Below are 25,107 nucleotides of genomic sequence, written 5' to 3' on the forward strand. Positions count from 1 at the left end.
TAGTTTAGCCTACTTGTTCTTTACTATGTCTAGCTCCTTTCTACTTGATTTTGTATATACTGTTATCTTTATCTAGAATATCATACCTTTGCAGCATTTCAGAGTGGTAGAAAGAAAATTCCTGTCAACACACTCCCGATCACATATACAAACACATATCTACACACTCACTATATTCTCTCATGATTGGATTAAATTCCTAATTAAGTTACTAATAATATGAGAAAATTATTTTTAACATTCATCCCCCAATAATAATATTAAATCAGAAGTAGTGTGATCACAGACTTCGAACAGAGGCAGCATAGACTACTACTCATTTCATGTTGTACAGTGCCTGTTACATGAGATGTTTTGAATAAATTATAGCTACAAGATTTTTTTATTTTATTCTGTATTCATTCATTTTTAAAATTACAGTAGGCTTGAGGAAATTTATTACATCCATAAATCTTCATTCCAGCTCTGTTACTTGAGAAATGATCTTTAAAACATTCACAGATACGCAAACACCGACCAGTATGCACATCTTTTAATTACTCCTTCAAAACATTAAAAATTTGCCTATTTATAACCTCCCTTTAGAAAATATCAAATTTTACTGATACTTTAATATTTGCATATTTTATATAACTATTTATGTGAAATACCCATTTAATATGATCTTTAAGGAGTTGAGTGAACTTTTTGCATATATTCTGTTTAATTCATTTTATTTGTATTATCAAAGATATGCCACTGTGGAATGTTGGCTTCTGAGAAGAAAATCAATTTGAGTACTTTTCTATTTGTATTAATATTGCATTTTATAGATGACTGTTTTAAAAAGGCATTTGGTTTGTGTAATTCTTGTATTTTAGTACAAGAAAACAAGTGAAATTTGTAATTAATATTTAGAGACATTTTAGAGCTTACTTTATAAAAATATTTTTATAAAATTCTTTTTTATCTTTGCAAAATGACACTAATACATTTTCTTTATCTATTAGTTTTCCTATCTTTGAAAATCCATATCCCATGGACATTCATGAATCACCAGTTACATGCACAGCATATTTTGCCGATTGCCCTCCAGACTTGATTTTAGTACTGTATTCTATAGGAGTCAAGCATAAAAAACAAGGATACAGTAATAAGGTAAAAATTATAAGCAAGTTTTCTTATATTCATATCATTTTGACATACTTTTTCTTTTATTTTCTGACTTTCCATACAAAAGGACTTGAGCTAAATTCTTTTGAAATCAGAATCTGGCATCATAAGTGATATAATTTCTGAAATACAAATTTTCTGAATTTTACGTAGTTTTAAGTCTACACAAATATAAATTTCTTATACATTAAGTATATAATTATATACAAAGATTTTTAACATATTTGTATGCTATATACTTAAACTAACATTAAAATAAAAAATATGTAACCTTTAATTATTTTAGATGAAGGATTATATTTTAAGACATTTGTGTCATTTCTCCCTTGTTTATCATTTATTAAATAAATAAATTGGGATGAAAAACTCTAAGAGGCGCTATTTATATAGCATTATGTTAAAATGGCATCATAAAAGATGGGTAGCACACAGACTATATGATTCATGTAGCAATATTGTATTTGTACAATTAAAAATACTTCTTTGATTTGTTTATATGAATGGTAACATTAACTAAAATCTAGTTTCAAAGGAAACAGAATTGTGTGTTTAGAGAGGTGTTTGTTCATTGAAAGAATTAAAAGGTAACTTCACATTTCATCCTTTAATATTTTATAGCAATTTAATGTTAAGCAAGCCTTTAAAAATATTTTCATTTTAAGTTTCAAAGTCATTTAAACTAAAATATAAAATGTATGTATTCTTCTTGGACAATCTATTTAGGAGTGGCCAATCAGTGGAGGAGCTTGGAACCTTGGAGCACAAACATATCCAGAAATTATTGTCACTGGGTAAGTAAGATGTTATGTGAGCTGTCAGTTTATAACAAAAATATGTTTGCTGAATCTTGACCCTTTTGGGTAATTGTGCTCTTTTAGACTAATAGTTTTTTAAGTAAAAATATAAGAAATAGCTTCAATTGAAAGATTTTAATCTTAATGGAAGAGAGAAATTCCTGCTATGTCCAGGAATCATTGCTTTATATTCCCTATTGAATAGTTTTTTAAGTGTGCTTCAACTTTATGCTGTTAGTGGGATTGTAAATCAGTATAGCCAGTATGAGTATAAAGGTTCCTCAAAAGACTAGTAATGGAACCCCCATATGACCTAGCTATACCACTTTTAGTCTTTATCCTAAAGAATTAAAATCATCATGCTATAGTGATACATGAATACCTATGTTTGTAACAGCAGAATTCACAATAGCCAAATGATAGAACTAGTCTAGGTGTCCTTCAGTGGATGAATGGAAAAAGAATGAAATTATATCATTTGCAGGAAAATGGAACTTGAGGCCACTATGTTAAATGAAATAAGCCAAATGCAGAAAGTTATTGGTTGTATGCTTTCTCTCATATGTGGAAGGTAAAGAGAATAAAGGAAAAAAAAAGATGGGTATGATCTCAGAAAAATCAAAGTTAGTAGAGAAGAGGAAATGACCCAGAGGGAAGGAGGAGCGAGGAACAAGAGGAGTGCTGGAGAGTGATAAAGACCAAATTATATTGTTATATTATGTGCCTGTATAGATATATAACAAGAAATCTCACTATATGTATAATCATAATGCACCAATAGGAAATATGGAAAAAATAAGTGTGCTTCAAAACCAGTAGCACCACAAATTTTCTTGTTTTACATGATAAACTCTTCATATTCTAATATTAGGAATGAAAAGAGAGACACAGCTAAAGTTAATCATGAAATCTAGACAATAATAATGAGTTCTGTCAATGGACAGATATAGTAAAGGTACTTTTCCCCACTAATTACAATCCAAATCCCTGGATGTTATGTGTAAGCCAAACATAAAACAACTAGGAAATTAGACTGGCTAAGGTATCCAAATCCTAAATACAAGTATGCTACTAAATTCCTTATGTCTTCTTTCTGTCTCATATATCCTGTAAGTGGAACTAAAGAAGCTGGTAATGTGGAACTGTGAATGTGCACAGACATGAAAATAAATAAATGAAAGCCAGTACTCTAACCAAGGGATATGGAAAGTGGAACATTATTAAGACATAAAACTTTTAAAAAATAATTTCTCTAGACATACAATACAGACACATACACACATAAACACAAATCCACCACATCCTACTTTAAGGAAAGGCCAAGTGGGAAACCTAGGCTTTATCAGGTTATAATGGAGTGTTCCAACTTCCCCAGATTATCAGAGAAAGCAGAGTAGGAATATGTAACTTTCAGCTCCACAGGGCAAAACTTGTCCTTTGTGGTATCAGTGGTGACCATAAGGGAGCCAAAATTCCCGCCATTGTCTGGCAGTAATGAGGAGCCACTACTCCCTACCCCTTGTGTTAGTGGAAGTCAATGAGAGAAGAATGAAGATAGGGCTGAAAAATGATCTAAGAAAATAATGGCTGAAAATTTATCAAATTTAGCAAAAGATGTGAACTTACAGATTTAAAAAGCTGAGTAAACTCCAAGAAATCCATATCAAGATACCATACTCAAACTTCTAAACCTAATCACAGAGACAAGAGTCTTGAAAACCACAAGAGAGAAATGACACCTTACATGTGTGAAAGCATATTTCTCATTAGAAACCTTTGGAGCCAAAAGGAAACTTCAGTATTCTTCAAGTACTAGAAGAAGAAGAAAAAAAAAAAACCCAAAAACAAGAATCCAGAATCCTAAACCAGGTATAGCAGTATATGCTTGTAGTCCCAGTACTCAGGAGACTGAGGTGGGAGGATTGCTTGGATTCACGATTTCAAGACCAGCCTGAGCAATACAGCAAAAACAAAAATAGAAAGAAACCAGCATCCTATACCCAGTGAAAATATCTGTCAGGAATTCAGAAACCAAGACATTCTCAGATGAAGGAAACTAAGAGAATGTATCCAACATGAAACCTACCTTTAAAAAATTGGCTAAAGGACATTGTTTGCACAGAAAGGAAATGGAGGGAAGTTGGAGTATCAAGACAAAAGAAAAAGCCCAGTAAATAAAATTTTGGATAAATACAATAAGCTTTCCTTCTCTTGGGCTTTTAAAAGTATATATAATATATGATGGTCAAAGCATAGATTGTATTAACATTGTCTAATGTGGATCCAAATGTGTACAGGAAATATTTAGGCTGATTATAAGTAGGAAAGGGTGAAAAGATGTAAAGGGAAATAGAGCTTTTGTATTTCCCTTGACCTAGTAATAAAGACATCTTTGTGTTATGAATATAAAATGTAATGTAAAAGTTGACCACTAAAATTTTAGACAAAGAGATATACTCAAAATATTATTGGCACATCAAGATGTATACAATAAAATAATTAAGGTAATCAATAGGAGAGCAGAAAATGAAAACAAAAATAACTAGGGAAAAACAGAAAAGAAAAATAAAAGCAACAGACTTAAGCCTGAACATATCAATATTTACATTAAATATAAAACAGTCTAAATACATCCATTCAAATATACAGATAGGCAGAATGGATTAAAAATCATGACCCGTGTGTGTGTGTGTGTGTGTGTGTGTGTGTGTTTATATTCACTTCAAATGTAATGGTGTAGGCAGATTGAGAGTAAAAGGATGGAAAAAGACTATAAAAAAGAATCAATGGAGAATAATGTCAGTCAAGTGGTAGAATAGAAACTCTGGACTTCATTCTCCATAGATACTAACTTTTTAACTAGTGTACAGTTCATATGTTTTTTATGAGAACTCTAGAGTTTGGAAGTTGGAGTACTCCACGTAAACTCAAAGCCAAGAATAGCACATTGAATTGGGCAAGGAAAGAAGTTTCATCTAGAACTTAGCCTCTCTTCCAAGCTGGCACAGCCAACAATCAGAATAAAAGTGCAACTTACTGTTTTTCTTTCAAAAGTGAAAGAGAAGAATGAAGCATACATCTAGTGTTGGATTTTCGGCAGCTGCTTAAAGAACTGGTTTCTGTTTTACTGGACAGAGCATTGATGGCTATGCTTTGGATACCTGGGGGCCACTGAGAACAAAGAGAGTTCATCAGTTTGTTTCAGTATTAAAGAATTTTCAGTACTGCAAACAGATACTAGAGGTAGTAGATGTATAAGCTTTTGAAAAAATAAAACTAAAAAACTTTTCTAATTGGAAGTTTACAGAAAAGATACATCTCCATGAAAGATTTGAGAGCCCTGCAGAATATCTTTCAGTTTGGGCAGCTCAAGTGACCAGCTAAAGTGGGCAGGGAATCTTAATAGGTAGGGTATGAATAAAGTGAGGGACTAAGCCTGTGAAGACTGCACTTGTGGGCAGTAGCGGATTGAATTTCCTGCCCCATGAGTGGAATTCTTGGGAGGCTCCTGAAATCCAGACTTTCATCAGAGGTTGACAAGTACCAGGCCCTAGGGGTGTGTTGATCTAATTTTTCCAGCGTGGACACCATCCCACAAAACCCTTGAGGCCTGAATAGACCTAAGTGCTACCTGCCAGAACTCCCCTCATAAAACTCTGCAGAAGCTTTACCTTGGGAGTGCACAGATGTGGTGGTATGAACAAAACTCCAACTTCCTAATCTATCCCGCTTCATACTGGTGAGAAGGGAAGCTGAGACTTATTTCAAACAGTTTTAGTCATAGGCTACTTCAACTGGCAGCTCAGAGAACAGCATAAAAACAGGAGGGGTTAACAAACTCCAGCCCAGTCTCCCTCATGCTCCCTTGCTCACTATCTCTGTGTGTGTATCTTCTTGCTGTGCTGATTGGTTCAGAGACACATGCATATTTGTTTCTTTTTTTTTCATTTTTAGCATTTTTTTAAATAGTTATTTCTTCTTTTGAGGATTGGGGATCTTTTTGGTTTATGTATTTTGGTTTTGTTTTGTGTTGTTTTCATTTGTTTCTCTTTCTCTCTTTTCATCTCCTGCTAAGGGTCAAATTCAATTGTTCTCTCTTCCTCTCCTCCTTTACTTCACTTCTCCTATTGTTTTTTGCACCCTCCTTATAAATATCACCTGCTACATCTCTTTGCCATTTCTGTTCACTTTTTTAAAATTATAAACTCTTTTCCACCTTCCTAGCACATTTTGTTTTCTCCTAATTAACTGTATTTTACCGTCTTTTAGAACTAATTTATTTATATAACTCCTGCCCTCACTATTAATGCTGATGCAGTTATTACTGCTGTAATTGACACCTTCTGTTTAAAACCTGATCTAGTTCATGATTGTTATTTATACAGTTGATAATTGCTGACCCCCCCCCCCGTCTCTCTCACACACACACACAGACACACACACACACACACACACATAAAAGGATCTAAACAATCATAGCTGGACTTCAGGTCCCACACCTTGTATCTTTCTATTCATATATCATTCCTGTTTCTGTGGTAATTAATGTTGTAGATGTCATAGTAGGAATTGGGTATTTACTTTAATGCTGTGTATTGTTTGCATCTTTTGTCACTATTGTTTATTTCACAAAGTGCTAGGAACTTACAGGGACACTACAGCCTCTCAGAATGGAAATTATCCTACTGAACTAAGCTCAACCAAAACACAGCATACATTGCCATCCACACAAATTAACAACACTCAATCTTCAGCTACACTTTAATACAAAGAATTCAAAAATCAACCCAAACTAATTAGACTATGTAATTCCTACCCCATTCATGTTGCTGTGTCTATTCATATAGTAGATTACATAGTAAACACTTGCAGTCAAATGCTTATCCAGTTTGTGGTTTTTTAATGTTGGTACTGTTGTTGAATACCAACCCCACCATTCCTATATAGGTGGCAATTAGTGTTATAGACATAAAAATAAACACAGACATTTATCTTAAATCTGTGCACCTGTTGCTAACATTAGTGCCACTCCTGGCTCCCCTCCCCAAGAGGGGCTGGAAAGACATTGGGACACTTCAAGATCAAAGAGGAGAAATTCTGCAGGTGAGAAATACATCTCAATCAAGCAATAATATATCTCATCCTACATAAAATCTAACCCTACATTGAGCTCTGACTTTGTCCCAGTTCAGAGAGTTGAGACAAAAGCTCCAAACCAACAAGGACCTAAAGAAAAACAATCACAGCTGGACTTCAGGTCCCACACCTTGATATCTATCTATTCATATATCAAAAAGAGAAAAGTCTCATGACAAAAGAGATAATTACACACAAAAGGACACGCATAATAAAGAGGAAGGGAACTCCATCTCAACTGATGCCCAAGTTCAAGACCTCTGAAAACAGGAAGAAATAAGCAAACAAATCTCGCTTCCCCAAATTCACAGTACCCCAACAAAGGATCCCACTGATATTGATATGGAAAAAATCTCAGATAAAGATTACAAAAAGCTGATTATTAAAATGTTCAAAGAACTAAAATAATATCTAAGGAAAGAATTAAGAGAACAAACATGGGAGATAAATGACCATGACAATAAAGAAACAGAAACAGTTAAAAGAAACCAATCAGAACTCCTAGAAATGAAAGACACAATCGATCAAATGTAAAATTCACTCAAAAACATCACTAATAGACTACATTTCATAAAAAAAAAACCTCAGCTTTTTTTAAATGAAATAAATGTAAAATTCACTCAAAAATATCACTAATAGACTACATTTCATAAAAAAACAACCTCAGCTTTTTTAAATGAAATAAAGTATTTTAATATCATTAACCTCCAACATTAGTATTCCCTTCAAGCATTCAGAATATATATGCAAGAAAATACATGTGTATATTGCTATGTAGAAATATTCATTTTTTATACAATAAAAAGCTAGAACTGACAACTTCAGCTTTTAAAGACACAACTTCAGGCCTTGAAGACAGGTTATATTGATCTTGAGTACACAGAATACAATAAAGGGAAAAAATATAGGACATGATCAGAATATGCAAGAACTCTGGGGCAACGTTAAAAGACCAAACTTGAGAAACATTGGTATAGAAGAGAACATGGAGATACAAGCTAAAAGCATTAAGAGCATTTCAATGTGATGGCTACAGAAAACTTTCCCTATCAGAAATGAGATAGACATCCATATACAGGAGGCTTATAGGACCCCAAATAGACCTATTGAAATGAGAAGCCCTCCAAGACTTAGCATAATCAAAATTCCCAAAGAAAGGAAGATCAACAGAAGACTCTCACTAAATGAGAGTCAAAACAGTATTAAATAGAGCAAAAATAAAAATTGCAGGAAACCACAAACACATATCCATACTAATGCTGAATGTTAATGGTCTCAATGCCCCAATTAAAAGACATAGATTAGCAAAATGGATCAAAAACAAAAAAAGGCCAAAGTGTATGCTGTGCAACAGACTCATCTTGTTGGCAAAGATACCCACAGGCTGAAGGTAAAAGGATGGAAAAAATATTCCACACATACAAACCCTGAAAATAGGAGTAGCTATTCACATATCTGACAATGCAGATTTCAAGTACAAATTAATCAGAAGAGACAAAGAAGACCACTCTATCCAACAAGAAGATACAAAGATAGTAATAATTTGTATCCCAAATGTCAGCAGTCCAATTATGAAAAAAAAATCATGATATTACATCCCAAATAGACCCCCAACACAATAATACTAGATGATTTCAACACACCCTATTACCAATAGATGGGTCATCAAAACATAAAATCAATAAAGATATCTTTAATCTAAATAATACTATAAATCAAATGAACCTAATAGTCATATAGAGAATATTTCACCCTAGAACAGCTGAATTTATTTTCCTGTCAGCTGCACATGAAACTTTTTCCAAAATAGATCATATTCTAGGCCACAGAGCAAATCTTATCAAATACAAATAAGGGATGTAATCCTATGCATCCTATTAGAGCATAATGAAATAAACTAGAAATCAACAGGAAGAAAAATAATAGAAAGCACATGGAGATTGAACAGTACTTTCTTAAATGAATAATGGATCAAAGAAATGAGAGTAGAAATTAAGAAATTTTTATAAATGACTAAGAACAGAGATATGACACATCAAAATCTGTGGGACAGCATGAAAGCAATTTTAACAGTAAATTTATAGCACTGAGTGCCTACATTAAAAAATTAGAGGGATCTCAAATAAATAAATTTATGTTCCATCTCAAGGGCTTAGAAAAAGAACAAATTAATTATAAAATCAATGAAATTGAGAATAAGAAAAGAATACATAGAATCAATGTAAATGAAGTGTTGGTTCTTTGAAAAGATAAATAAGGTTGATAAACCCTTAGTCAAACTAACCAAAAGAGAGAGAAGACTTAAATCAGCAAGATTAGAGGTGAAAAGGAGATATCAAGGTTGAACCTTCTGAAATCCAGAGTATTATCAGAACCAACTTTGAAAATTTATACTCCTATAAGCTGGAAAATATAGAAAACACATATGCATATATATATATATATATATATGTGTGTGTGTGTGTGTGTGTGTGTGTGTGTGTGTATATACACACACACATATATATATGGGGGGTCTATATATGTGTGTATATATGCATATATATGTGTGTGTCTCTATCTATCTGTCTATCTCCCTACCCAAACTGAATCAAGAAGACATAGAAAATCTAAACAGACCAATATAAAGTAATGAAACTGAAACGGCAATAAAAAAGTTCACCGACCAAAGAAAAGCCCGGGAGCAAATTATTCTCATCTTAGAGCTACCATACCTGTAAAAAATAAATCATAGCAGTCTTTTTCAAAAATTTCCATGAAATTGAAATGTATAGAACACTCCCAAGTATATTCTATGAAGTATTTATAACCAATACCAAAACCAAACAAAGACTCATCAAGGAAAGAAAATTATAAGCCAATATCCCTGATGAACATAGATGTAAAAATCCTTAATAAAATGTTAGCAAACAACATTCAAAAACACATCAAAAAGATAATACACGATGATCAAGTGGGTTTCATTCCAGAGATACAATATCAGTTCAACATATGCAACTCAATAAATGTAATTCACCCTTTCAAAAGAATTAAGGACAAGCATCACATGGTCATCTCAGTAGGTGCAGGAAAGGCCTTTGATAAAATCAAGTATCCATTTATGTTAAAAATGCTAGAGAAGCTAAGCATCAAAGGAGCTTACCACAACATTGTAATGGCCATTTTGGACAAATATATATCCAACGTCATACTGACTGGAGAAAAACTAAAAGCATTTCTCCAAAATCAAGAACAGTACAAATCTGTCCTCTCTCACCACTTCTGTTTAACATTGTCTTCTAACATTAGCCAGAGCAATCAGCAAAACAGCAAACCAAAGGGATACAAGTAGGAAGAGAATTCAAACCATCTTTGTTTGCTGATGACATGATCCATGCCTAGAGGACCCCCAAAAAATCCATCAGAAGACTTCTAGAGCTTATAAATGAGTTTATCAAAGTAGCAGAACACAAGATCAATACTTATAAATTAATAGCTTTCCTGTATTCCAACCATCATTGAGCCAAGGAAGAAATCAGAAAAGCTATTCCATTCACAGTAACCTCCAGAAAATTAAATACTTGGGAATTAATCTATCCAAGGAGGTAAAAGAGCTCTACAATGAAAATTATAGAGAACTGGAAAGAAATTGAAGAAGACCTTAGAAGATGGAAAGTCATCTCTTGTTTTTGGATAGGCAAAATTAATATTGTCAAAATGACCATAAGACTAAAAGCAACAGATTCAATGCAATCTCAGTCAATATACTGATGACATTCTTCACAAAATTAGAAGACACAATTTTTAAATTCATTTGGAGGAATAGCAGTCCCAGAATAGGCAAAGCAATACGAAGCAAGAAAAGCAAAACAGAAGGCATCAAATACCTAATCTGAAATGATACTATAGAGTCATATTAACAAAAGACAACATGATATTGGCATCAAAATAGACAAAAAGTCCAATTAAACAGAATAGAAGACATAGAGACAAATTTACATACTTAAAGTCATCTGATACTTGACAAAGGTGCCGAAAATATATTTTGGAGAAAAGATAGCGTTTCTAACAAATGGTGCTGGGAAATCTAGAAAGTTATATGTATAAAAATGAAACTAGACTCCATTCACTCTGCACAAAAGTCAAATCAAGGTGATCAAAGACTTGGGAATTATACCAGAAATCTTGCAACTGTTATAAGAAAATACAGGGTCAACACTTCATCATATAGGTCCTGGCACCAACTTCCTTAACAAGATACCCAAAGTGCAAGAAACAAAAACAAGCATCAATTAAGTGGAATGTCATCAGACTTAAAAGCTTCTGCTCAGCAAAGGAAATAATTAAGAACATGATGAGCCTACAGAATGGGAGAAATCTTGGCTAACTACTCCTCTGATTGGGAATATATCTAGAATATATAAATAACTCACAAACCTGAACACCAAAAACAAAACAAAACAAAAAAACCAATAATAACCCAATCAATAAATGACAAAAACTAATTAGAAACTACTCAAAAGAACAAACACAAATGGCCAACAAATGTATGAGAAAATGTTCAACATCTCTAGCAATCAGGAAATGCAAATAAAAAATACACTAAGAATTCATCTCAACCTAGTTAGAATGGCAACAGTCAATAAAACAAATAATAATAAATGCTGCCAAGGTTGTTGGGGCTACTGGAGACTAGTACAACCACTCTGAAAAACAGTATGGAGATTCCTCTAAAAACTAGGGATGGAACCACCATATGACCCAGCTATTTTCCCAAAAAGTTCTAAAATTGACATACTATAGTGATACAGCCACCTAAATGTTTATAGCAGCACAATTCATAGCAGCTAAATTATGAAATCAACCCAGTTATCTGTCAAGAAATGAGTGGATTAAATTGTAACACACACACACACACACACACACACAATGGAATTCTATTCAGCCATAAAGAAGAATGAAATTATGACATTTGCCTGTCAATCGATGGAAATGGAGAATAGTGCATTAAGTGAAGTAGGCCAAACTGAGAAACAAAGTTTAAAGGTTTTCTCTCATATGCAGAAGCTAGAGTAAAATAAAGGAAAGGGAAAGGGAAGAATAAGATATCATAAAGATAAAGATAAGATCAGTAATGCAGAAAATCAAAAGGCTTAGTGGAGGGATGGGAAAAGGAGACAATTAAGAATGAATTCTTTTAAAAAATCGTGCATATATAAATATACCAAAGGGAATTTCATTTTTATGTATAAATAAAAAGAATTAATCTAATATAAATAGATGGGTGAAAGGAAATCTACTAGCATAGAAGAAGGAGAACAGGGGAGGGGAGGAAGGATGGGAGGGAAGTGGGGGGATCATGAATTGAAGTTGAATTTTATTTATGAGTTTGTCAGGATGAACACAACTACTATATATAACTATAAAAGTACTTTGTAAAAAGGAGAAGAAAGAAAGAATGGGTCAGATAGCTATTTGAAGAAACAATTGCTGAAACTACTTAAATTGGAGTATGAAAATGCAATGGAAATGGAAAATGAACATTGAAATTTAAGAAACTCCAAGAACCCCACCTAAATGATACAAAAATACACATACGGAGACATTGTAATCATAATATCAAAAGTGAAAAGACAATCTTGAAAGCAGCAAGAAGAAAACTTTTCCTAAGTACCAGGGACCCCCTATACATAAGATTATCAGCAGAATATTTTTCTGCAGAAAAATTGTAGGGATGATATTTTCAGAATAATGAAGGTAAAAAGGTGACAATTAACAATACTATACCTGATATAACAGTCCTTCAATAATGAAGGAGAAATAAATACCTTCCCAGATAAAGGCTAAAGGGAGTTCATTACCATGAGAGCAGCCTTAAATAATTTTTAAAAAGTTTTTTAAAGAGTTTTCTTTAAGCTGAAATAAAAAATGCTATTAAAAAATGCCAAAATATGCAGAAGTTCTCTGGTATAAGTAAATTTCTAGACAAAATATATAATACTGTAATATGTAATGTGGTATATAAGTTACTTTTAATATAGATATAGAATTCAAAATAAAAAATGAAGATAACTATATAAAACTGTATTAATGGGTACCAGATATAAAAAGGTGTAATTTCTAACATCAATAGCAAAGTTGGTAGAGTTTTTGTATTTAATTGTTATTACAATTTTAAAGTAACTTGGTATAATTAAAAGATGGTTTATATAATCTCAGTAGTAACTATAAGGAAATATGATAGAAGATGTTCAAAAGGAAATGGAAAAGGAATCAAAGTATGCCACTACAAAAACACATGATCATTTGAAATAATGAATTTGATAAATTTCAGCACCCTTTTTTGATAAAAAAATCCAAAATGAAATTAGTTAGATTACTTCTTTGGCCCACCTGTGTCCCACCCCTTGGGCCTTCCAACCTACATTCCATCACCAAAACTATAAAAAGGGGAAACAACCTCACTTCCACGGATTCCACCTCTTGGGTCCCCTTCTTCCTCCGGGAGAAGTCTTTTCTGCTGTCCTTTAATAAACTTCTAATTTCTACTCTGAAAAAAAAAACAACAAAATGAAATTAGTTTATATGAAAGGGCCATAGCAAACATCATACTCAATGTGAAAATCAAAATATCAGAAACAAGATAGATATGCCCATTCTTAACACTTCTATTCAACGTAGTTCTAGAAGTCTTAGCCAGAACAAAGACATAAAAGGCATCTGAATAGGAAAGTATTATGTTGGCAGATTAAAATTTATGTGTAGACATCCCTAAATATTTCACACACAGACTCTGTTGGAACTAATAAACAAATTCAAAAAAGTTAAAGGATGCAGAATCAACAAAACCAACTATATTTCTGTACACTAATATTAGACAATCTAAAGAGGAAGTTAAAACAATGTCATTTAAGATAGCAGCAAAAAGAATAAAATATTTAAGAACAATTAATGTGGGAGATAAAACTTGTACATTAGAAAGTACAGAACACTCCTGAAAAAATTAGAGGACAAAAATAAATGGGATGACACCCTTGTTTATGAATTTGGAGACTCCTTTTTAAAATGCCCATACTACCCATAGTGCTCTAAAGATTCAATATTAAAACCCCATTGGAGGGATGGATTCAAATTAAAATGCTTCTTCTCAGAAAAGGAAACAATGATGTAAGGATAGAGTCTACAGATTGGGAGAAAATCTTTACCACATGCACCTCTGATAAAGCATTAATCTCTAGGATATATAAAGAACTCAAAAATCTTAACACCCAAAAAAAAAATAACCTAATCAATAAATGGGCTAAGAAACTGAACAGACACTTCACAGAAGAAGAAATATAATCAACAAATTTTTTTGAAAACCCATTGGAATTCTTTGGAAAAATAGGAAAAATATTCAAAAATTCACATTGCATCTCAAAAGAATCCCAAGTGACCAGTACAGTCTTCAGAAATTAAAGTTGGAGTTTTCACACTTTCTGATTTTAAAACATTATAAAACTACTGTGCTTAAAGCAGTATAATACTGGTATAAAGAGACATACAAAACAATGGAACAGAATAGACAGCCCAGAAATAAACTTCCACATATAGTCATATGATCTTTATCTTAAGTGCCAGGGATACATGATGGATAAAGGGTAGTCTCCAAAAAATGATCTTTGATCTAGATATTCACATACAAGCAAATGAAGCTGGAACATCATGTATAGAAATTAGCTCAAAATGGTTTAAAAACCTAGACTCAAGATCTAAAACTGAAGAAGCATATAATGAAACATATGGGAATACTTTAATTGGATTTGGAAATGATTTCTTGGATATGATGGCCAAAATACAAAATCACAAATGGACAAATTATACTACCTCAAACTTCTGTGAAGCAAAGAAAACAGAGTGAAAAGGCAACTTTGTAATAGGAGAAGGAATTTGCAAACCATACATCTGAAGGGCTAATATTCATTATGTATAAAGTATTACATTATATATAAAGAGCTACAACTTAGGAGCAAAAAACAAACACTTCAATATGAAAATGGGCAAATGACTTGAACAGACATTTTCTATGTCTGACAAAAATGTAAAAATAACTAACAAACAAATGCTCAGTATATTTAGGGAAATGCAAGTGAAACTCACAATGAGATAGTACCTCATCCACACAGGATGGACACTATCAAAAATAACAGAAAACAAGTATTGGCAAGGATGTGAAAAAATTTCAATCATTTTACACTTTCAGTGGGAATGTAATATGATATAGCTACTATGGAAAGTATAATGGTTTCACACTTTGTGATTTTAAAATGGTGCTTCTAAAAAAATTTAAAAATAGAATTATTTATTCTATTAAGTTGATCTATGGAATACAATAATCCCAATTCTGTATATATCTATCAAAAATAATCAAAAAGATAATCTTGAAGAAACAGTTGCACATTCACATTTTTTATGTTGTAATTTTGTATTCTTTCCCATTTTTATTGGTTCATTTTAATTTATACATAATGGTGGGATTTTCTGTTATATGACATTATAATTTGGTCAGTATCATTTCTAAGTATTTCCCCTTTCCCTCCTTTCTTGCCTCTTCCTGGTCCCTTTTCTCTATACTGTATTGATCTTCCTTTGATTTTCATGAGATCTACCCTCCCACTCTCCCCTTCTTTTTTTTTCTCTCTCTAGCTTCCACATATGAGAGGAAACACATGACCTTTGACTTTCTGAGTTTGGCTTATTTCACTTAACATTCTCAAGTTACATCCATTTCCCTGAAAATGACATTATTTCATTCTTTATGGCAGAATAAAATGCCATTGCATGTATATATACCACATTTTCTTTATTCATCATCCATTTATGGATAACTAGGTTGGCTCCATGGTTTTGCTATTGTGAATTGTGCTACTATAAACATGGGTGTTCGTGTATTGTTATAGTACAGTGAATTTAATTCTTTAGGACAAATACCAAAGAGTAGTATAGCTGGCTCATATGGTGGTTTCATTCCTAGTCTTTTGAGGAACCTCCATACTAACTTCAATAGTGGTTGTGCTAATTTACAATCCCATGAATACTAGAAAGTAGTTCCTTTTTCTCCACATCCTCTTCAGAATTTATTATTGTTTGTATTCTTGATGACTGCCATTTTGACCGGAGTGTGATGAAATCTCAGTGTGGTTATTTGCATTTCTCTAATTGCTAACATTGTTGAACATTTTTTTCACATATTTGTTATCCATCTGTATTTTTTATTTTGAGAAATGTCTGCTTATTTCATTTGCCCATTTATTAACTGAGCTATTATTTTTCTTTTTGGTGTTAAGTTTTAAAAATTCTTTTATATTCTGCATATTAATCCTCTGCCATAAGAATAGTTAGCAAAGATTTTCAGGTTCTCTCTTCACATTCTTTTTTAAAAAAATATTTAATTTTTAGTTTTAGGTGGACACAATATCTTTATATTATTTTTATGTGGTGTTGAGGATCGAACCCAGTGCCCGGTGCATGCCAGGCGAGTGCGCTACCACTTGAGCCACATCCCTAGCTCTCTCTTCACATTCTTACTGTGCAGAAGCTTTTTAGTTTGATACCTTCCTGTTAACTGTTGGCATTATTTCCTGAGCTTTATGGGTCCCATTGAGATAGTCATTGTCTGTGCCTATATGTTGCAGTTTTGACACTATGTTTTCTTTTAGGAGTTGCATAGTTTTTTTGTCTAATTCCTAGGTCTTTCATCAATTCTGAGTTCACTTTTTTGCAGGTGACAGATAAGGGTCTGGTCTCATTTTTATATACATGGAAAACCAGTTTTCCCAACTCCATTTTTTAAAAAAGGCTTTCCTTTCTACACAGTACATTTTGGGCTCCTTTGTCAAGAATCAGATGAATGTCTGTGTGCATTTGTCTGTGTCTTTTGTTTTCTGCCACTACCATGCAGCTTTTGTTTCTATGGCTCTGTAGTATAATTCGAAATCAAGTTTTGTGATGCCTCCAGCATTACTTTTTTGGCTTAGAATTGTTTTAGCTATTCTGGGTCTTTTATTCTTTTTTTTAATTTCCTTTTTTTAAAATTATTTTTTAAATATATGACAACAGAATGCATTACAATTCTTATTACACATATAGAGCACAATTTTTCATATATCTGATTGTATACACAGTATATTCACACCAATTTGTGAATTCATACCTGTACTTTAGATAATAATGATCATCACATTCCACCATCATTAATAACCCCATGCCCCCTCCCTTTCCCTCCAACCCCTGTGCCCTATCTAGAGTTCATCTATTCCTCCCATGCTACATACCGCTCCCTATCCCACTATGAATCAGCCTCCTTATATCAAAGAAAGCATTCAACATTTGTTTTTTTGGGATTGGCTCACTTCACTTAGCATCATCTTCTTTAACTCCATCCATTTACCAGAAAATGCCATGATTTTATTCTCTTTTATTGCTGAGTAATATTCCATTGTGTATATACATCACATTTTTTATCCATTCATCTATTGAAGGGCATCTAGGTTGGCTCCACAGTCTAGCTGTTGTGAATTGTGCTGCTATAAACACTGATGTGGCTGTGTCCCTGTAGTATGCTATTTTTAAGTCTTTGGGGGTATAAACCGAGGAGAGGGATAGCGGGGTCAAATGGTGGTTCCATTCCCAATTTTCCAAGAAATCTCCCTACTGCTTTCCATATTGGCTGCACCAATTTGCAGTCCCTCCAGCAGTGTATGAGTATACCTTTTCCCCATATCCTTGCCAACAGTTATTGTTGTTTATTTGCATAATAGCTGCCATTCTGACTGGAATGAGAAGAAGTCTTAAGAGTGGTTTTGCTTTGCATTTCTCTAATTGCTAGTGATGATGAACATTTCTTCATGTATTTGTTGATTGATTGTACATCATCTTCTGAGAAGTGTCTCTTCATGTCCTTGGCCCATTTATTGATTGGTTTATTTATTTTTTTGGTGTTTAGCTTTTTGATTTCTTTATACACCCTAGAGATTAGTGCTATATCTGATATGTGAGGGGTAAAGATTTGCTCCTAAGATGTAGGCTCTCTATTCATCTAACTGATTGTTTTCTTTTGCTGAGAAGAAACTTTTTAGTTTGAGTCCATCCCATTTGTTGATTCTTGGTTTTAATTCTTGCGCCATAGGATTCTTATTAAGGAAGTTGGGACCTAATTCCACATGATGGAGAATAAGGCCTACTTTTTCTACTATTAGATGCAGGATTCTAGTTGTATTTCTAAGTCCTTAATGCATTTTGAGTTGAGTTTTGTGCATGGTGAGAGATAAGGGTATAATTTCATTTTGTTGCATATGGATTTCTAGTTTTCCCAGCACCATTTGTTGAAGAGGCTATCTTTTCTCCAATGCATGTTCTTGGCACCTTTGTCTAATATAAGATAATTGTAGTTTTGTGGGTTAGTCTCTGTGTCCTCTATTTAGTACCATTGGTCTATCAGTCTGTTTTGGTGCCAATACCATGCTATTTTTGTTAATATTGTTCTGTTGTATAGTTTAAGGTCTGGTATAGTGATGCCACCTGCTTCACTCTTCCTACTAAGGATTGCTTTAGCTATTCTGGGTCTCTCATTTTTCCAGATGAATTGCTTTTTCTATTTCTATGAGGAATGTCATATTTTGATCGGAATTGCATTAAATCTGTATAGTGCTTTTGGATGTATGGTCATTTTGATAATATTAATTCTGCCTATCCAAGAGCAAGGTAGATTTTTCCATCTTCTAAGGTCTTCCTTGATTTCTTTCTTTAGGGTTCTGTAATTTTCATTATATAGATCTTTTACCTCTTTCGTTAAGTTGATTCCCAAGTATTTTTTTTTTTTGAGGCTATTAAGAATGGGATAGTTTTCCTCATTGCCCTTTCTGAGGATTTGTCACTGATATAAGAAATGCCTTTGATTTATGGGTGTTGATTTTATATCCTGCTACTTTGATGAATTTATTTACTAGTTCTAGAAGTTTTCTGGTGGAACTTTTATGGTCCTCTATGTATAGAATCATATCATCAGAAAATAGTGCCAATTTGAGTTCTTCTGCCTACTTGGCTGGGTCTTTTATTCTTTCAAATAAATTTTGGACTGTTGTTTTTCTAGTTCCATGAAGAATTGCATTGGTATTTTGATGGGGATTACATTGAATATGTATATTGCTTTTGATAGTATGGCCATTTTAACCATATTAATTCTGCCTATTCGTGAATGTGGGGAATTTTTCCATCTTCTTAAGGTCTTCTTCAATTTCTTTCTTGCATTTTCTATGTTTTCTACTGCACAGGCCTTTCACTTCCTTGGTTAGACTTATTCCTGTGTGTTTGTTAGGTTATTGTAAATGGAATTATTTTCCTAATTTCTTTATCAGCAGACTCATTATTTTTTTAATATTTATTTTTTAGTTGTAGTTGGACACAATATCTTTATTTTATTTTTATGTGGTGCCAAGGATTGAACCCAGAGCCTCCCACATGCTAGATTCCTCCTGTCTCTACTTTCTTCAGTGTTTTTATCATATGGTGCTTAATTTTGTCAAAAGACTTTCTCTACATGCTAGGCGAGTGCTCTACTGCTGAGCCACAATCCCAGCCCCAGACTCATTGTTGACATAAGGAAAACTATTGATTTTTGTATGTTGATGTGTAACCTGCTTCTTTGCCAAATTTGTTTATTAGCTCTAGCGGTCTTTTGGTGGAGGTTTTTGGATCTTCTAAGCATAGTCATATCAGGTGTAAAAAGTGATAATTTGACTTCTTCATTTCTTATGTTTATCTGTTTTATTTTCTTCCCTTACCTAATTGCTCTGGCTAGAATTTCTAGTATTATATTGAGTAGGATTGGTCAGAGTGGGTGTCCTTGTCTTGTTCCAAATTTTAAAGGAAATGCTTTCAGTTTTTCACCATTCACTATGAATGCTTTGAGTTTTTCATATATGTCCTTCATGGTATTGAAGCAGATTCCTCTTATCTCTACAGTCTTCTTAATATATTTTTAATATGATATGCTAATATTTTATTAAAGATTTCGTTACTTGAGTTCATCAGGAATATTGGCCTATAATTTTTTTCCTTGATATCACCTTTTCTGGAGTTGATATGAGCATGACAGTGGTTTCATACAATGAATTTGTAAATGTTCCAACCCATTCCATTTTTTGGAATAATTTGAGGAGCATTAGTGTTAGGTTTTCTTTAAAGGATTGATGGAATTCTGCTGAGCATTCACCTGGTCCTGGGCTTTTTTTGTTGGAAGGATTTTTATTACTTCTTCTAGCTCATTGCTAATTATTGGTCTGTTTAGGTGTTCTATGACCTCTTTATTCAATATTGACAGGTCGTACGTGTCTACAAATATATCCATTTCTTCTAAGCTTCACAATTCATTAGAATATAACTTTCAACATAGTCCCTAATGATCCCCTGCATTTCTATGTTGTCTTTGATGATTTCTCCCTTTTTATCTCTAATTTTATTAATTTGTGCCTTTTTTCTCTTTTGATTTATTTGGTTAAGGTCTTACCATCTTGTTTATATTTTCAAAGAACCAACTCTTTGTTTCATTGATCTTTTGTAGTTTTTTTTAATTCTTAAATTCTCAGTATTTTTTATTCTCAAATTCATTGATTTTGGGCTCTGATTTTAACTATTTCCTTCCTTTTACTTGTTTTGAAATTGGTTTGTTCTTCTTTTTCAATGGTCTTGAGGTGCATGATTAGGTTGTTTATTTGGGATCTTTGTGATTCTCCTGTGTAGGCACTCAAAGCTGTAAACTTTCCTCTTAAAACTGCCTTCATAGTGTCCCAGAGTTTCTGAAAAGTTGTATCACTATTCTTGTTTGATAAGAATTTTTCAATTTCTCCCTGATTATTTTCTACCACCCATTCATCATTCAAAAGTGTAATTTTTAACCTCTATGTATTTATATAGTTTTTTTTAGGGTCTATGTGTGCACATGCACACACTTGATTTCTAATTTCATTGATTGTGATCAGATATGATACAAACAAATCAATTATTTTATATTTGGGAAGAGTTTTTTGTGGCTTAAAATATGATATATTTTAAAGAAGCTTTCTTGAGCAATGAGAAGAAAATATATTCAACTGTTATTAGGTGAAATATTTCATAGATATCTGTTACATCCATTTGATCTATAATATTTTTATGGATCCAAATAGATTTTTACCAAGTTTATTTCTGGATAACCTATGTATTGGTAAGAGAAGTGAGTTGAAATCACCCCATATTATTGTACTAGGGTCTGAGTCTTTAATTTGAAGAGTATCTGTTTTATGTGATTAGGTGCACCAATATTTGGGGCATTAATTATTAATTATTACTACTGTTATATCTTCTTGTTAATTTTCCCCATGACTTATATGAAGTAACCTTCTTTGTCTCCTCCATTCTGTGTAGTGCTTGATAAAAATAAATCTAAAATTTCATACTCAGCAAAAATATCCTAATAGGAAGGCAAATTTTTTTCACACAAAATTTTCCTGCATATAAAGAAAGTCTGAAATGTGTGAAAGTAATTTTTTTGCTAGCAGAACTGCACTAATTAAAAAAACACACTAAGCATGGTGCTTCAGAAAGAGGCTAATGGAACATAAGAAATATAGAAGTAAATTGAGAAGAATGGAAAAAAAGTAAATGTAGGAATAAAACTACATAAATATTAACTTTTAAAAATAACAGCAATACTATGTTTTAATACATAGTATTAAAATATCTTCTAATAGTTTTTATAATGTGATATAAAAGGAAAACATATAATGATAGCAAAAAAGGTGAGAAACGAGGAAATTGAGATAAAATCTTTAACATTCTTGCTTTATCTGGCATATTACCTAGTTTTGTGTCACTGTAACAAAATGCTTAAGATAATCACCTTAAAAAGAGGAAAGATTTATTTTGACTCACAATTTCAGAGGTTTCAGTCTATAGCTACTTTGGCCCTATTTCCTTTGGGACTATAAGGCAGCAAATTAGGTTAGAAACGTGAGGTAGAACACAATTGCTCACTTCATAACCATTTGGGAAGCATTTGGGACCAGGATCTCAATATCCCCTTCAAGAGTATGCCCCCACCTTCCCGTGACCGGAAGACTTCCCACAAGTCTCCACCATTAAGGTTCCACCAACTCCCATTAGCACACAGGCTAGGGACAAACCTTTTTAACACATGTGCCTTTGAGGGCCACCAATCCAAATCATAGCATTTGGGAAGATATGAAAGTAATAATTTAATTTTAAGATATAAATTTTGTAATATGTATGGTAACCACTAAAAATAGCATAAGAATATATTACTTAAAGAAAATAGAACAGCATTTTAAAAAGTGATTACTACTTAAATAGTAAAAAAGTGAGAAAAAAGGAGATATAATAGGTTAGATGATTAGAATATTAGAATATTATTGTGGGATTAGTAGATTTAAATCCAAACATATCAATGATAAATATGATTTGATTGACCTCCAAGCCATTTGCAGGAAACAAATATGTGTATTCAGAAAATGTGAAAGTTAATGGAGTAAAAAATATACCATTTAAACAATTGCAAGTGTTGATATAACTTTGCTTATCTCAGATAAGATAATATGTATTAGTTTTCCATTTCTACATAACAAATAACCATGAACTTTAGCAACTTAATACCCATTTATTAGTTCACAGTTCTATAGGCACATATGGCACTGTGTGACTGAGCTCTTTGTCAAGTAACCATGAGACTGATATCAAGAGGTCAGCCAGGCTAAGCTGGCAACCAGAGGCTCTAAAGGAAAATCTACTTCCAAACTCATTCTCTTTATAGGCACAATTTAGTTTCTTAGGTTTATAGGACTGAGTTCTCCATTTCCTTGTGGGCTGTTAATAATGCTATTCTTGGCTTCTAGAAACTACCTGAATTCTTTTCCACATTTCCCCTTCCATCTGGAAGCCAGCAACTATATATTTAGGGCTTCTACTGCTTTGAATATCAGACTTCCTCTGTCTTTGACCTTGAGGTCTATATTCCACAGAATTCAGGTGATATGTAAGACCCATACAGTTAGTCTCCCTTTCATAAAGCAAACATAACCTAGGGACTGATATAGTCCCTAACATATTCATATCCCCAGAGATAATATAGAATATGTATTCTAAGAGGCAGGAATTTGGGGAAACGTCTTAGATTTCAGCCTACCAAAGTAAACTTTTAAAAAGCAGTATGAATCTGAGCATGGGACGCAGGCCTGTAATCCCACCAGCTCAGGAAGCTGAGACAGGAGGATTGTGAGTTCAAAGCCAACCTCAGCAACAGTGAAGAGGCACTATCTCTAAATAAAATACAAAATAGGGCTGGAGATGTGGTTCAGGGGTTGAGTGCCCCTGAGTTCAATACCCAGGACTCCTACCCCACCAAAAAAGAATCAGTGTGAAAAATAAAAAGGTGAATAAAAGTTTGATTCACTTGCAAAATAGGTGAATCCACTAGAATTCTAAGGACAGAGCCTCAAAAAATACACAATGTAAGAATCAACAGAAAAGAGAAAAATACAAAACTGCAACAAATTAGGGAAATTATTGCAAACCTTTCTCTGTTAGTGTTTTTTAAATCTGAGAAAAAATCCACAGTAATAAAGTTTTTAATGTCATAATTAATAAACCTAACCTAATATGTTTAGTATATTGCACTGTACATATGCTTATTGTCTTCAAGCACACATGGGTCATACTCCAAAATTGATTATGCTGGGCCATAATACAAGTGTCAATGTCAAGGAATTGGAATGGAACTTAGAAACAAATGGCAAAAAAATACAAAGAAAATGCATGATTTTTGGAAATCAAGTAATTTACCCCCAACTTAGGGATTGATGAAGAAATCACAATGGAAAACATTGAAATATCTCCAACTGAAAGACAGTTATATACAATATATCATTACATTTGGATGCATTTAAGACAATGTTTAGAGATAATCTTATAACCATAATGGTATATGTAATTGTATGTGTTAATAAAAGGACTAAAATTGAATTATTATCTATCTCAAGTTAAAAATGGCAAGTAATAAAACATGTAAAAATAAAAATAACAGCATTAAGAACAGAAGTCAATGAAATAGAAATCAAATGTAAAATAGCAAGGATCAACAATGTTAAAATTGGTTTATGAAAATAAATAATAAAGTTAATAAAGACTTTGCTAGGTTGAGAAAAAAGAATAGAAGAAATAAACTATTAGTTTCAGGAATAAAAAAGAGTATATCACTAAAGTCACAACATCAATTGAAACAAAAGAGTGTATTTATGACCAACATACTAGTCAAATTTAAGAGAGAAAATTCTTAAAGGAGATAAAACTGGTTCTAGAAGAAATAGGAAATTGAAATAATAGATTTATTAAAGTAATTGAATTAAAATGTAAAAATTTCCATAAGAACACCTCTGGACCCAAGTATTTTTGCTGGAGAATGCATTTGCATATTTAGGGGAAAAAATTATCAATCATTCATGAAATCTTCCAGAGAATCTAAAAAAGGGAACATTTCCCAACTCTTTTCTACAAGGTTATCAGATGATTGATGCCAAAACCTGGTAAAAGACATCACATAAAAGGAAATTTGTTAGCAATGTCTTTCATGAGTATAAATATAAATCCTACATGTTAGGCAATAGAATTTATTGATATATAAAAAGGGTAATATTTCAGAATCAAGTTGGCTTTATTCCAGGAACGACACACTTATTTATGGAGTAAGAAAATTTGAGAAATTCATCATATAATGAGAATTAGATTAAAAAAAATAGCATCTATTCATGGTAAAACCACTCAGCAAACTCGGAATAGAAGGAAAGTCTGTAGTCTGAAAAAGAGGAAATGAACAAATTCCTAACCACACACATGTTACCAGATTGAGTCATGAAGAAATAGAATGCCTGAACAGACTTAAATGACTATTAAGGTGGAAACAGTAATTAAAATTCTTTCATCTTAAAAAAATAAGGACCTGATAGCATTACTGCTATAT

General features: G+C 32.7%; 1 protein-coding gene across 8 annotated transcripts in view; it reads left to right on the forward strand.

The window, feature by feature from the left end:
* Stxbp5l (syntaxin binding protein 5L) overlaps positions 1-25,107 on the forward strand; it is a 350,200-nt gene that overhangs the window by 170,499 nt on the left and 154,594 nt on the right. For all 8 annotated transcript variants that reach the window (XM_058583478.1, XM_058583479.1, XM_058583477.1 and 5 more), the window contains 2 exons: positions 990-1,137; positions 1,876-1,943. In XM_058583478.1, the coding sequence (XP_058439461.1) occupies positions 990-1,137; positions 1,876-1,943 (216 nt within the window). The remainder of the gene's footprint in view (positions 1-989; positions 1,138-1,875; positions 1,944-25,107) is intronic.

Source organism: Marmota monax, unplaced genomic scaffold (assembly GCF_021218885.2).
Source record: "Marmota monax isolate L192 unplaced genomic scaffold, Marmota_monax_Labrador192_F-V1.1 WCK01_AAM20220418_F8-fsc00052, whole genome shotgun sequence".
Lineage (NCBI taxonomy): Eukaryota > Metazoa > Chordata > Mammalia > Rodentia > Sciuridae > Marmota > Marmota monax.